The sequence below is a fragment of the Arachis hypogaea genome, chromosome 18 (genome assembly GCF_003086295.3).
Source record: "Arachis hypogaea cultivar Tifrunner chromosome 18, arahy.Tifrunner.gnm2.J5K5, whole genome shotgun sequence".
Classification (NCBI taxonomy): Eukaryota; Viridiplantae; Streptophyta; class Magnoliopsida; order Fabales; family Fabaceae; genus Arachis; species Arachis hypogaea.
The window spans coordinates 22,196,618-22,211,189 of record NC_092053.1 but is presented as its reverse complement, the minus strand read 5'-3'; the positions used below and the strand labels follow the sequence as shown (position 1 = coordinate 22,211,189).

General features: G+C 34.1%; 1 protein-coding gene across 1 annotated transcript; it reads left to right on the top strand.

Moving 5' to 3' along the window:
- The first annotated feature begins 12,306 nt into the window (after positions 1-12,306).
- LOC140181298 (uncharacterized) lies at positions 12,307-13,197 on the top strand. Its single transcript, XM_072224834.1, has one exon. The coding sequence runs from the start codon at positions 12,307-12,309 to the stop codon at positions 13,195-13,197; it is 891 nt and encodes a 296-aa protein (XP_072080935.1).
- Positions 13,198-14,572: the final 1,375 nt, after the last annotated feature.

Genomic DNA, 14,572 nt, shown 5'->3' with positions numbered 1-14,572 from the left:
TCCGAAGTGTGGAATCACTTTAAGATTGTGGAAATCAAGGGAAAATTAAAGGCTGAATGCAATTATTGCAAATCGAAGCTACTTGGTGACCCAAAACAAGGCACTTCGCACTTGCGTGATCACTTCAAAAGCTGCAAGCTCCGCACCACTAGAGATATAAGACAGTGTATGATGAAGACAACTCCAACAACTAGTGGGAAAATAGTTGTGGTTGGTGCATATACCTTCGACCAAGAAAATGCAAGGAAAGAGTTATCAGTTATGGTTTGTCTTCACGAGTATCCGCTATCCATTGTGGATCACATTGGGTTTCGACGATTTTGCAATGCTTTGCAACCTCTCTTCAAGGTGATTACTCGCAACACTTTAAAGAGTGACATCTTGAAGCTCTACAATGATGAGAGATCGAAGACAATGAATGTCCTTGAGCGCAATAAAAGTCGAATTGCAATTACGACTGATATGTGGACAGCAAGTAACCAAAACAAAGGTTATATGGCAATCACGGCTCATTACATTAATGATTCTTGGAAATTGCAAAGCCGTCTTGTGAGGTAATAATATTATCATTATAGGTACTTCCGAATGTTTATATAATTACAAAGCTATCTTGTTTATATAATTGTGATATGTTCTTGTGTACAATTGCAAAGCTGTCTTGTTTATAATTGTACTAAATTATCATTACAGGTTTATATATGTGCCGGCTCCCCACACAGCTGAGGTACTTTCAGAGGTTCTTGTGGATTGTTTGATGGATTAGAATCTTGATAGGAAGGTATCCACTTTGACTGTTGATAATTGCAGTACTAATGACGTTATGATTGATAATATTTTGACTAAAATGTCACATAGAAACTTCATCTTGGGTGGTAAATTATTTCACATGCGATGTTGTGCGCATATATTAAATTTGATTGTCAAGGATGGGTTACAACTTATTTCACATGCTATTGAAAGGGTGAGGGATAGTGTTCATTATTGGACTGCAACACCTAAAAGAGAAGAAAAATTTAAGGAAACATGTGCGCAACTTAAAATACCCTACACAAAAAATCTTTGTCTTGATTGTAAAACTAGGTGGAATTCAACATTTTTGATGCTTGAAGTTGCAATTATGTATAGAGATGTATTTGAAAGATTGTCATTGCGTGAGAGTCAATATAAATCTTTGCCTAGTGAGAAGGATTGGGATATGGCGGATGAGATTTTTCAAAGATTGAGGATATTTTTTGATGTGACTGAATTGTTTTCTGGAACAACTTATCCTACATCAAATCTTTATTTTCCTAAGGTTTGTGTGATTAAGTTGGCTTTGATGGAATGGAAACATTGTGGAAATGAGATAATTGAAATGATGGCTACTAGTATGATAACTAAGTTTGAAAAGTATTGGGGTGTGATTAATACAGTTATGGCTATTGGGACTCTTTTGGATCCTAGGTACAAGATGTATTTATTGAATTTCTTTTTTCGTAAAATATATGGTGAGACGGAGGCATGTGTTGTAATTGGTCAAGTGAAAAGGGTAGTGCAAGATTTAGTTTTAGAATATGCAACAAAGGGAAGAGAGAGAAACCAAGCTGCTCAATTAGATATGCCGCCACCACCTTCAATTCCTTTAAGTTCAAAGGGGAGGAAGTTCAGTCATGAAGATTGGCAAGCTGATTTTGCTGCACATGTAAGTGAGGAATCCGCATTTATTGATACAAAGAGTGAGTTGGATTATTATCTTGAAGAGAGACCGGTACCACAAACTGAACATGATTTTGATATCTTAAATTGGTGGAAGTTAAATGGAGCGAAGTTTCCTACTTTGCAAGCTATTGCTAGGGATTTTTTGGCGATTCCTATCTTTACCGTTGCCTCTGAATCTTCATTTAGTACGGGTGGTCGATTTGTTACGCCACATCGTAGTAGGTTGTGTCCGGACACATTAGAGGCTCTAATGTGTAATCAAGATTGGCTTTGGAATGAATTTGGCACCACAACGAACATAGGATTTGAGTGCTACACAATTCATAATATTGAAGGAGATGTTGACGTAAGTAAACTATTAAATTACATATAACACACTATGTTTTTATATTATTGACTTATTGAGTTATTATATTATTTTAACTTTAAATTGTTTTCTTGTTGCTGTAGGATTCAAGTAAGTCGGATTCTACCATTACGGGATGAAAGGAAGATTGAGATGGTGGAATTATGTTTTTATGATGTCATGTCATGAACTTTATTTGGTTGTTTATGAAAATGGTTGGTTATTTATGTAATATTCGGTTGTTTATGGATATGTTTGAATTATTATGTTTGTTGTTATTGCTATTTAAGTCTTTAAAGACTATGGATATTATGTTTGTAATGACAATTGAGGATTATCTTTGATTTTCTCTAATTTTTTTCATTTTTCTCAATTTTTATTAATTTTTACAAAAATCCGCGGATATCCGCGGAGACCCAGGTCCCCGGCGGATACGGGGTCCCCGTTACCCGTCATGGGGACGGGGCGGGGACGGGGACAAATATTGGGGGCGGGGGGCAGGGGGCGGGGGGCATGTCCCCGCCCCCATGGAGACCCGTTGCCATCCCTAGCTGAGAATTCAACTCAAAGCTACTGATTCCAATGGAGGGTATGCAGATACTACTCCCATATGAAGCAGTAGAGGGGTTAGCATATGACCCCAGAGTCCTCCTGGACTGTTCATTTCCGCTTAGGTCCATGATGGAGAAAGGGAGATGATGTAAAATAGAAGAAAATATTTTTATTTATTTAATTATTTATTTATTTTGAAAATAAAATAAAATAAAATAAAATAAATAAAAATAGGTGAAGATTTTCGAAAAAAAAATGAGGAGAGAGAAAGTGGTTAGGAAGTTTTGAAAATGATATGATGATTTTTGAAAAAGGTTTTAAATTTTGAAATAAAAATCTGAATTTTAAAGGTAAATTTCGAAAATTTGCTTTAAAATAGAGAGAAAAGATATTTTTGGATTTAAAGAGGAGAGAGAAAAATAATAAGATAGTACAAGATTTAAAATTTTTTTAGATCTAATGCTCCTTGTTTTCGAAAATTTTGGAGGGAAAACACCAAGGAACACCAAACTTAAAAATTTTAAGATCAAGACACAAGGAAACTCAAGAACACTTTGAAGACTCACAAGAACACAAGAACATGAAGAAAGAACACCAAATTTAAAATTTTTGAAAAACAAAGAAAAATCAACAAGAAAACACCAAACTTAAAGTTTGGCACAAGATTTATTCAAAGAAAAATTATTTTTGAAAAAGATTTTAAAAACAGGCTAGCCAATTACTAAGAACATAAGCCCCACGCTCTAGCTAATTGAGCTATAAGTTTAAAGTGTTTTAACAAGGTATAAATAATAAAAGACTCTAAACCAAAAAGAAAAATTTTTCCTAATCTAAGCAACAAAGTAAACCTTCAGTTGTCCAAACTCAAACAATCCCCGGCAACGGCGCCAAAAACTTGGTGCACGAATTGTAAATCACACTTTTTACAACTCGTACCACTAACCAGCAAGTGCACTGGGTCGTCCAAGTAATACCTTACGTGAGTAAGGGTCGATCCCACGGAGATTGTTGGCTTGAAGCAATCTATGGTTATCTTGTAACTCTTAGTCAGGAAAACAATAAAATAATTCACTTATCAAACTTGATTGCAAGGAATAAAAGGGCAGAACACAAATTATACTTGTATGCAATGATGGAGAATATGTTGGAGTTTTGGATATGCTTTGTCTTCTGAAATTCTGCTTTCCTCTGTTTTCTGATTCACGCACGCACGTCCTCCTATGGCAAGTTGTGTGTTGGTGGATCACCGTTGTCAATGGCTACCATCAATCCTTCCAGTGAAAAGGGTCCAGATACGCTGTCACCGCACGGCTAATCATCTGCAGGTTCTCAATCGTACCGGAATAGGATTTACTATCCTTTTGCGTCTGTCAGTACGCCCAGCACTCGCGAGTTTGAAGCTCGTCACAGTCATTCAATCCCTGAATCCTACTCAGAATACCACAGACAAGGTTTAGACTTTCCGGATTCTCTTGAATGCTGCCATCAATCTAGCTTATACCACGAAGATTCCGATTAAGAGATCTAAGAGATATTCATTCATTCCACAGTGGAACGTAAGTGGTTGTCAGGCACGCGTTCGTGGAGGAATGATGATGATTGTCACGTTCATCACATTCATATTGAAGTGCGAATGGATATCTTAGATAGAAACACGCATGTTTGAATGAAAAACAGAAATACTTGCATTAATTCATCGAGACACAGCAGAGCTCCTCACCCCCAACAATGGAGTTTAGAGAGTCATGCCGTCAAAAGGTACAAAGTTCAGATCTAAAATGTCATGAGATACAAGATAAGTCTCTAAAAGTTGTTTAAATACTAGACTAGTAAACTAGGTTTACAGAAAATGAGTAAACTAAGATGGATAGTGCAGAAATCTACTTCTGGGGCCCACTTGGTGTGTGCTGGGGCTGAGACTTAAGCTAATCACGTGCATAGGGCTGTTTTGGGCGTTCAACGCCAGCTTTGGATCCTTTTCTGGCGTTGAACTCCAACTTGTAACCTGTTTCTGGCGCTGGACGCCAGACTGCAACATGGAACTGGTGTTGAACGCCAGTTTACGTCGTCTATCCTTGAGCAAAGTATGGACTATTATATATTGCTGGAAAGCCCTGGATGTCTACTTTCCAACACAATTAGAAATGCGCCATTTGGAGTCTTGTAGCTCCAGAAAATCCATTCCGAGTGCAGGGAGGTCAGAATCCAACAGCATCAGCAGTCCTTTTTCAGCCTGAATAAGATTTCTGCTCAGCTCCCTCAATTTCAGTCAGAAAATACCTGAAATTATAGAAAAATATACAAACTCATAGTAAAGTCCAGAAATATGAATTTTGCCTAGAAACTACTGAAAATAAACTAAAAACTAACTAAAACACACTAAAAACTATATGAAATTAACCCCAAAAAACGTATAAAATATCCGCTCATCATCCTCTTTGAGTCTTTTTACCTCTTTGAGCAGCTTCTCATTTTCTTCAAAACAATTAAGATATGCAACTATAGAATGTTGTTTTTCACAACCTTTTATTTCCGTTTTCAACCGCTTGTTTTCTTCAACAAGATCAACAGTGGTTTCAGTTTCTCTCAATTTTTCTTTTAGAAAACCATTTTCAGCTTTAAGAATTTCGATTTGAGACTCAAGATTTTGGTTTTCATTTAAGAAACATCTAATCTTTTCAGAAAGGTAATCTATCATGAGATGAAGGTCTTCAGTGTCAGGGTTATGGAATACTACCTGCTCTACGTGATCTGCCATGAGGCAAGTTTGAGACTTGGTTTCTGATTCTTCATCTTCATCAGAATAGTTTTCCAAGTCTTCCCAAGAGGCCATCTGTCCTTTCTTCTTTCCCTTCTTTGGCTTATCCTCCTTCTTCAGTTTAGGGCAATCAGATTTGAAGTGCCCAGCCTCTTTGCAGTTGTAGCAGATTACTTTACTGAAATCCTTCTTTGGTTTTCTTGAGCTGCTCCCTTTACTTTTTTCCTTCAGTTTCACCATTTTCCTGAATTTCTTAGCAAAGAAAACAAAATCATTTTTAGAGGAGTTATCATTGGATTCATCATCCAGAGGGTTAGTAACAGATTTGAGAGCTATTCCTTTCTTTTTTGTATCTTTTTTCAAATATGTGTTTTCAAAAGCAAGTAAATTTCCTCTTAAATCATCATAAGTCATAGAATCAAGACCATTACTCTCAGATATCACTATTGCCTTAGTTTCTCACTCTTTTGTGAGACTTCTCAAAATTCTCCTCACAAGCACAGATTCCAGATATGTGATCCCCATAGCATCCAAGCCATTGATGATGATGTTGAATCTTTCAAACAGTTCATCTATCGATTCTCCTTCCTTCATTGAGAACATTTCATATTCTCTGTTCAGCATGTCTATTTTGGTATTCTTTACTAGGATTGTACCTTCATCAGTGATTTGAAGTTTGTCCCAGATTTCCTTTGATGTTGTGCATCTTGATACACGTCGGTATTTCTCGAAGCTAATTGCACAGTTGAGCAAGTTGATAGCTTTGGCGTTGAGCTCCACCTTTTTTCTGTCTTCTTCTGTCCAGCTGGCTTCACTCTTGAGAGAAACCACACCATTGGCTCCTATAGTGGTTGAAAATTGAGGACCTTCCAGGATTATCTTCCAGAGTCCGTAATCTACTGATTGAACAGAGATCTTCATTCTTTCCTTCCAATAGGTGTAGTTCTTTCCATTAAAGAGTGGAGGTCTGTTGCTTGACTGTCCTTCTGTCAGAGTGTAGGCCACCAGGTTTAAGCCACTGTTATCTGCCATCAGGATCTTTTCTCCAAGCTGCAAAGCTTGATCTCTTTGAGACCAAGCTCTGATACCAATTGATGGTAACCAGTGGCTAAGAGAAGGGGGGTTGAATCTTACCCATTTTTCGCTGAGTAATACTTGCTGCCTTATAGAATGCTCCAGGAGATTTTTTTGCATTTTGTCTCATAACCAGACACGAGACATTTTCTTTTTATCTCGTACCCAGTCAGGAGATATTTTTCAATTATGTCTCCTTAGCAATAGAAACGGAAATGGAGTAGAAGAGAAAGAGAGAATCACACCAAAAAGTATCCTGGTTTAGCTGCTAAGTGCAATGCAGCCTACGTCCAATCTCCATCACAACAATGATGAAATTTCACTATAATCAAACAGATTACAGACTCCAATTCTTTCCTAGGAACTACCCTTCCTATCCGGGACAAGTCCAGAATCTATCCCCAATCCTAAACTTGACTTGGTCACCTACCAAGCTTTCAACAGCTAAGTGCTAACCCAACTTGCAAGGGGATTCCCACAGAATCATGATACACAACACATAGATGTACAAAGGACCTCTAAAACACCTATGGCTTTTTCTTTAATTTTGTTCACTCTGTCTTTTTTCACTCACTGGCTTTTTCTTACAAACCTCACACTGTTTGCCTTTTTCACGATGAGACTCAGACAGACAAAACTAAAGAAAATACAAAATGAAACACATTGAAAGAGAAGAACTTCTGTTAGTTTGAGTAGCTATGAGAACTCTGTGCTTTCTCTCCTTGTCTCAAACATTGGCCGTTCACCCTTATTATAGAAGGGAAAGCTTCCAAGATTGAAACCCGGTCCAACCAAGCCAACTTCTTCTTCTTCAACACAAAAACCGGTTCGGATAGAGAGAAAAGAGAGGGAGACCGAATGCAAATCAACATGCAATTACCTCTCTCTCATCCCTTCTCATCAAGCTTCATCAAGCTAAGCCTTCCATCTTGACTTTGTCTCCAAGAAAGATTTCTGACCCTTGATGAACCCTTGATTCTTGATAGCTCCATCTGCTCTATTTTTGCTTCTTCCTCCACGTAGCTACAGTAGCTACCTTCTGTGATGGATGAACAAAAAGTAGAGACGAGCTTCACTTCAGAGATATTCTTCTCTGACCGAAACGGATTGCTACCAATTTTAGGCATGGAGATCTCGAGTCTTCTTCTCCAATTCTTGCCTTTAGTGGCAAAAATCTTAGCCACGCCATATTGTAGATCTTCTTTTTTCAAGGGCCATCATCACCTTAGCCGTTTGCTTCTTCATAGCTTCTGTTCTTCTTTCTCTGATAGCTTGCATCTTCTTCTTTTCCTGTCAGTGAAGTGACCAAAACAAAAGAAAGAGAGGAGAGAAAAGAGAGAGAAAGCTTTGGATGCAACGAATAGAGTTAAACAAATTAAAACCCATTTCCTATCTCCTATGCATAGTAATGTGTGGAGTAATAAAAGCCATCAAATCAATTTTAAATTTTCTCTCTCCTATTACCAATGCAATTAAACCAAGTTAAATGAATTTGAATTCCATTCATTTGTGGGAGTAGGTAACCGAACTCTATCATGCTCTATTCTATTCTTCCTTTTTTCAATTCGGACCAACCAAATGTTGGGACAATTGGAAACCTTGTTTTAGGTTTTGCTGAATAATTTCCTGGCCCAATTTATGTTGCCCATCAAATAAATAATTCAGCCACATTGCTTAAAACATTTTTGGAATAAAGGCTGAATATTTTCTTAACACATTGGACCATGATATTTTCAGCCCAATAAAAATCTGCACATTAACAAAATTATTAATCAGCTAATTTAAATTAAAATTTAATTTAATAATTTTATAATTAATTATTTTTAATAATGTTTCATCATATCTTAAGTTTTCCAAACTCAACACCACCTACTGATGATTATCTCAAGGTTAATGTGAACGGATCTTTTTATTCTCAAAATGAAAATGCTATTTGCGGAAGAATTTTTTGTGATAATCTTGACAGATTTGTGAAAGATTTTATCTGCAACTTAGAATATTGTTCCATTATGAATGCGAAATTATGGAGTATTATCAAAGATATGCAAATCACTATTTATAATAGTTTTAACCGCATTGTTATAGAATCTGATTTAATAATGGCCATAAGCTTCATAAAAAAAGAATGTCCAAAATATCACCCTTATTTCCTGGCCTCTGTTAAATAATATAAAGGTGCTGAGCAGGCACCTGATTCAAATTTTGTGAAAGCATGTTCTATGTGAAGCCAATGATATAGCTGACCTCCTTGTCAAAAGAGGCCAAAACTTTTCGTCAGTTTCCAGATTTTTGAATCTCCTCGCTCCAATATTGTTCATAAATTATATGTTGATAGCATAGGCTTTCTCAGATGGAGGGGCTGCTGAGTTTTATTTTTTATTTTTGTTTGTCTTTTTTTTTTTTACTGGGATCTGTGATCCCCTTTTATCTACCAAAAAAAATCAGTATCATTATGTTATCTTACAATACAATGATACATTAACATCAAGATAGATATTGATATAGCACATTAATTAAAATCTAAGTCTATTTGTATATTTCTGAAGTGTATTATTAAAGGAAATATTAATAATGAGATATCAAAATAAAACAATGATATTTAATTGACTCAATAGATGATGAGTAATTATTACTATAAAAAATGTGTTAGAAACCGTCTAATTTATTAGCGGATAATTTTGAACGGTAATAAACTCGCCAATAATGTGAGTTACCGACAAATATTTGCATCAGCCGCTAATTATCGAAAAATTTAGCAGCAACTTTTAACTCATAATTGACGAACTTTTAAGAATCGTGTCCTACTATTATTATTAGAGGAAAGCATTAATGATAAGATATAGGTAAAGAATTAACAGTGAGAATATTAGATAGATATATATAAATTATTAAAAATGAGAATATTAATAAGGAGGATTGACATCAAAATACTATACGTTTTAGACGAATATAAGAAATAATTAACATAATTAGTAAAAAATGATATAATATTACATATTGAAATTATTAATAACACTAACATCTCACTATATTTAATATTAATTATTGACAATTATCACCATTAATATATAATACTTTTCATAAATAACGTTAAGAAAAGAGATACATAAAAATTAATACTAAAATATACTACATCAGCATATTTGATACTAGAATAATATTATGTATGTTATGTATTTTAGAATAACATAATATATAAAGTGTTTCAAAATCTCTTAGAATTTAATTTTCATTGGAATTGAATTATTCAATTTTAGTGTTTAAAATAAAAATAATTAAATTAATTTAGATAGAATTTGATATTATTGTTTTTTTTTAAAATTAATTCTAATTTAAATAGGTTTGATTTAAAATTTTATTTCATTAAAATTTTATTTAAAATGTCTAAAATATTTTTATAATTTAATTATTTTTTTTATTTTGTCACTCACTTTCTCTTAAAACCTCTCACTTCTTAACATACTTTGTCTTTTCTCATTATCTTTTTTTCCTTTCTTTTTATTCCCTTCCTTTTCTTTCAACTCACTTAATATAATATATACCTATTTTTTTAGAAGATCTATTATATAAATATAAAAAATATCCACAAATATAAATTTTATGTGTTTAACTTAAATTAATAATACTAAATATTTGAATATTTCAAGTGAAATTGTGTCAATCATTACGCTAACAAAAAATGGTATGATTTTGTCCTATTTTAATGACATTATTAGTTGTTATAGTTTGATGTTAATAATTAGCTTCTTTTTTTACTTGTTATGTCATTAGACCACTCAACAAATTAGTTTTTAATAGTTCATATTTATATTTTTTGTTAATTTGTTGTTGAAATCAACAGTAGAAAACCATTTATTTTTTAATTAATAACAATATTTTTTAAATTTAATATTTTTAGATTAATCTAATTTTTGTTCTTTTAAAAGAGGTAAATAAATTTTAATTAAAAAAATTTACTTAAAAAATATAAAATTTTAATTATTTCGTATAATTTAATAAATAAGTATATTTATTATTTAAATATAATATTATATTAAAAAAATAAAGTTATTTACTATAAAATTTTAAGTTATTTGATAAACATTTCAAATAATAAAATTTAATTTAATTATATAATTTTACTAATTCATTTCAAACATTATTAGAATTTAATTTAATTTTATATCATTAAAAGTTTTTAAATAGGTTGATAATGATATTTAAATTTAATTACATCATATATGAGTTGGATATGGCGCCATGCATATTAAAGGAAAGTATTAATAATGAGATTTGTATATAAAGTTATTCTCCACATACATACAAGCATTTTTTTTATATAATTCATTTATATTCAAGCGTTTTTACGTTTTTTTATGTGCTTCTTTTTATTCTTTTTTTTTTTTGTGCCTCTTCTTCTTCTTCTTTTTCCGTACCTCTTTTTTTTTTTTTGTAATTTTTCTCTTTCGTTATCATTGTCATCAACACCACCTTTTCCTCCTCGTCCTCTTCCTTCTTCTTTTTTCATTAGAATTTCTTCTTCTCTTTTCTTTTTCTCTTTCTTCTCCATCATCAGTTATATCATTATTGAAGATAACAAATAATTTAGGTTCAGATTGTCAATTGAACCAAAACAAAATTTATTATTGTTTTTAATCCAATCAAGTGGCTAAGGTGTGGTTCAATTCAGAAGAAAAAATATAGCATTAGAGAAAATATTTTTCTGTAGCAAATTTGGGTGTAACACAAAAATATCTGGGTGTAACACGAAGATATTTGGGTGTATTTTAAGAATTTTTGGGTGTATTTTTATTCCGATAAGTTCTGCATAATTCAAAACTCTTCCTCTTCATCCTCCTCATCTTCTACTCTTTTTTATCATCATCACCATCTTCTTCTTCTTTTTTTTTATTAATTTTTTTTATTTTACCTTCTCAAATTTCTTCTTATTTTGCTCTCCTAATAAGAATAAAAACAACAAAATCAAACAAAAAAGAAGAAGAAAGACATAATGCTGCAAAATTACTTAGAATAGGATGAACTTATATTCATTTAACTAAAAGAAAGAAAGAAATAAGAAAAAGAAGAAGAAGAAAAAAATGCAGCATTAGAGAAAATATTTTTCTGTATTTGCAGCAAATTTGGATGTAACACGAAGATATTTGGGTGTAACACGAAGATATTTGGGTGTATTTTAAGAATTTTTAGGTGTATTTTTATTCTGATAAGTTCTGCATAATTCAAAACTCTTTCTCTTCCTCTCTTCATCTTCTACTGCTTCTTCGTCTTCTTCTTATTTTGTTTTCTTATAATTCTTCTTAGGAGAAAAAATCAAACAAAGAACAAAAAACATACATAATGTTAAAAAATTAATAGAAAGAGGAGGAAAAAAATGCAACAACAACAACAGTAATAAAAAAACAACGATGAAGATGAAATACGCAAAGAAAAAGGAGGAAAAACACAAAGAAGAACGAGAAGAAGAAGAAGAAAGAGGAGGAGGAGAAGAAGGAACGTAAAGAAGAAGAAGAAACGTCTTTCATAATTGTTAATTATTTGCTTTTGGACTGCATTAAGTTTTTTTTTATTATTGTTTCAGTTTGTTGTTTTAGTCAATTAGTGGTTCCTGCACTTTAGGAGAAAAGTAGTTTTTGTTATTCCACTTCCTTATCTAGTGGGTATGTGGCAGTTTCTGTTCATCCCACTTCCTAGTTTAGTGGTGATGTGGTAGTGTCATGGATTAAAATCCTATAAATATACTGCTTCAGTAAAGTAAAAATGAGTGATTCCCATTCCTTTCACCTACGTATTTTTCTTATATCTCTGTCCTAAATATTTCTGGTTATACCATAAACCAACAAACTGGTATCACAGCATTCTTCTTACGGGGCCTGTGAAAATGGAAGGTGAAGCAAGTCTCTCACAAATTGCTCCGCCCACCTTTGATGGAGAAAACTATGACCTTTGGGCAGTTAAAATGGAGTCTTATTTGGAGGCATTGGACCTTTGGGAAGCCGTGGAAGAGGATTACGAAATTCCTCCGCTGCCAAACAATCCTACCATGGCTCAAATAAAATTGCACAAGGAGAAAAAAACAAGGAAGGCAAAGGCAAGATCATGTCTCTTTACTGGTGTTTCATCAATAATCTTCACCAGAATCATGACTCTCAAAACACCAAAAGCAATTTGGGACTATTTAAAGGAAGAATACGCAGGGGATGAGAGGATTCGAGGCATGCAAGTGCTCAACTTGATGAGGGAATTCGAGATGCAGAGAATGAAAGATTCTGAGACAATCAAAGAATACTCTGACAGGTTGCTTTCTATTGCAAACAAAGTTAGATTACTCGGCACTGAATTCACTGATTCTAGAATTGTGGAAAAAATTCTAGTTACAGTGCCAGAGAGATATGAAGCATCAATAACTACTTTGGAGAATACGAAGGATCTGTCCAAAATCACCTTAGCAGGAGTGTTACATGCCTTGCAGGCCCAAGAGCAGCGAAGGCTTATGAGACAAGATCACGTGGTTGAAGGTGCTTTACCAGCCAAGCATCATGAAGTTGGAAGTAGTCAAAGCAGCCAAAGCAAAGACAAAGGTAAAAAGAAAAATTACCCACCTTGTGAGCATTGTGGCAAAATGGGTCACCCACCCTTCAGATGTTGGAGAAGACCAGACGCAAAGTGCAACAAGTGCAATCAGCTTGGACATGAAGCTGTAATTTGCAAAGGCAAATTTCAACAACATGAAGCTAATGCCAATGTTGTAGAGCAAAATGAAGAAGATTAAATCTTTGTGGCAACATGCTTCTCAGCAAGGAGTAGTTCTGAATGCTGGCTGATTGATAGTGGTTGTACAAACCACATGACATATGATAAAACTCTTTTCAAGGATTTGAAGCCTGCTAAATTCTCAAAAGTCAGAATTGGGAATGGTGACTATATTTCCGCAAAAGGAAAAGGAACAATTGTAATTTCAACTAGTTCAGGTATGAAAACCATTTCAGATGTTCTGTATGTGCCTGACATTGACCAAAATCTGCTTAGTGTGGGTCAATTGTTAGAAAAGGGATTTAAAGTTTTTTTCGAAAATCTACATTATCTTATCTTTGACACTACCGGTCGGGAGATTTTAAGGGTTAAAATGAGAGGAAAAAGCTTCTCATTTGATCCAATTGTGGAGGAGCAGACAGCTTACATCACCCAAGTTAGTCCCACTGAACTCTGGCATAAGCGACTTGGTCACTGTCATATTCAAAGGATGCTGAACATGAAGAAGAAAGATATGATTGAAGGTCTACCAATACTCTCTGATCATTTGCCAAATTGTAATGCCTGTCAATTTGGTAAACAAAACAGAGTGTCATTTTCCAAAACAGTTTGGAGAGCCTCTCAAAAGCTGCAACTCATCCACACTGATGTGGCAGGACCTCAAAGAACTCCATCGTTACAAGGTAGTTTATACTTTATTCTTTTCATAGATGATTTTACAAGAATGTGCTGGATTTTTTTCTTGAAATTCAAGCATGAAGTGGCTGGAGTCTTTGTAAAGTTCAAGAATATGGTGGAAACTCAAAGTGGGTGCAAGATACAATTTCTAAGATCAGATAATGGGGAGGAGTACACCTCAACACAATTTGATCAATTTTGTGAAGAAGCTGGTATTGTACATCAACTCACAACCCCATACACTCCAGAGCAAAATGGAGTTAGTGAAAGGAGAAATAGATCAGTAATGGAGATGGCCAGATGCATGCTGCATGAGAAGAAATTGCCTAAAGAATTTTGGGCTGAAGCGGCCAACACAGCCGTTTTTCTTCAAAATCGACTTCCATCCAAGGCTTTGAAAGACAAAACTCCTTTTGAAGCTTGGTATGGATATAAGCCTTCACTAACCTTTCTTAAAGTGTTTGGTTGTGTTTGTTTTGCACATGTTCCACAGGTTAAGCGCGACAAGCTTGACAAGAAAGCAATTCCGGGTATTTTTGTGGGTTATAGTTCTGTTTCAAAAGCCTACAAAGTGTATCATCCTCAATCTGGAAAGTTGACTGTGTCTAGGGATGTGCATTTCAATGAAGATCAACAATGGGATTGGAAGAACCCACGAAAAACAATTGAACCTTGTAACAATATTGAAGATGATTATGGCGGAAACCAAACAACAG

Bases quoted from the DNA above. Each gene is read 5' to 3' on its own strand.
- LOC140181298 (XM_072224834.1), top strand. From the start codon at position 12,307: ATGGAAGGTGAAGCAAGTCTCTCACAAATTGCTCCGCCCACCTTTGAT.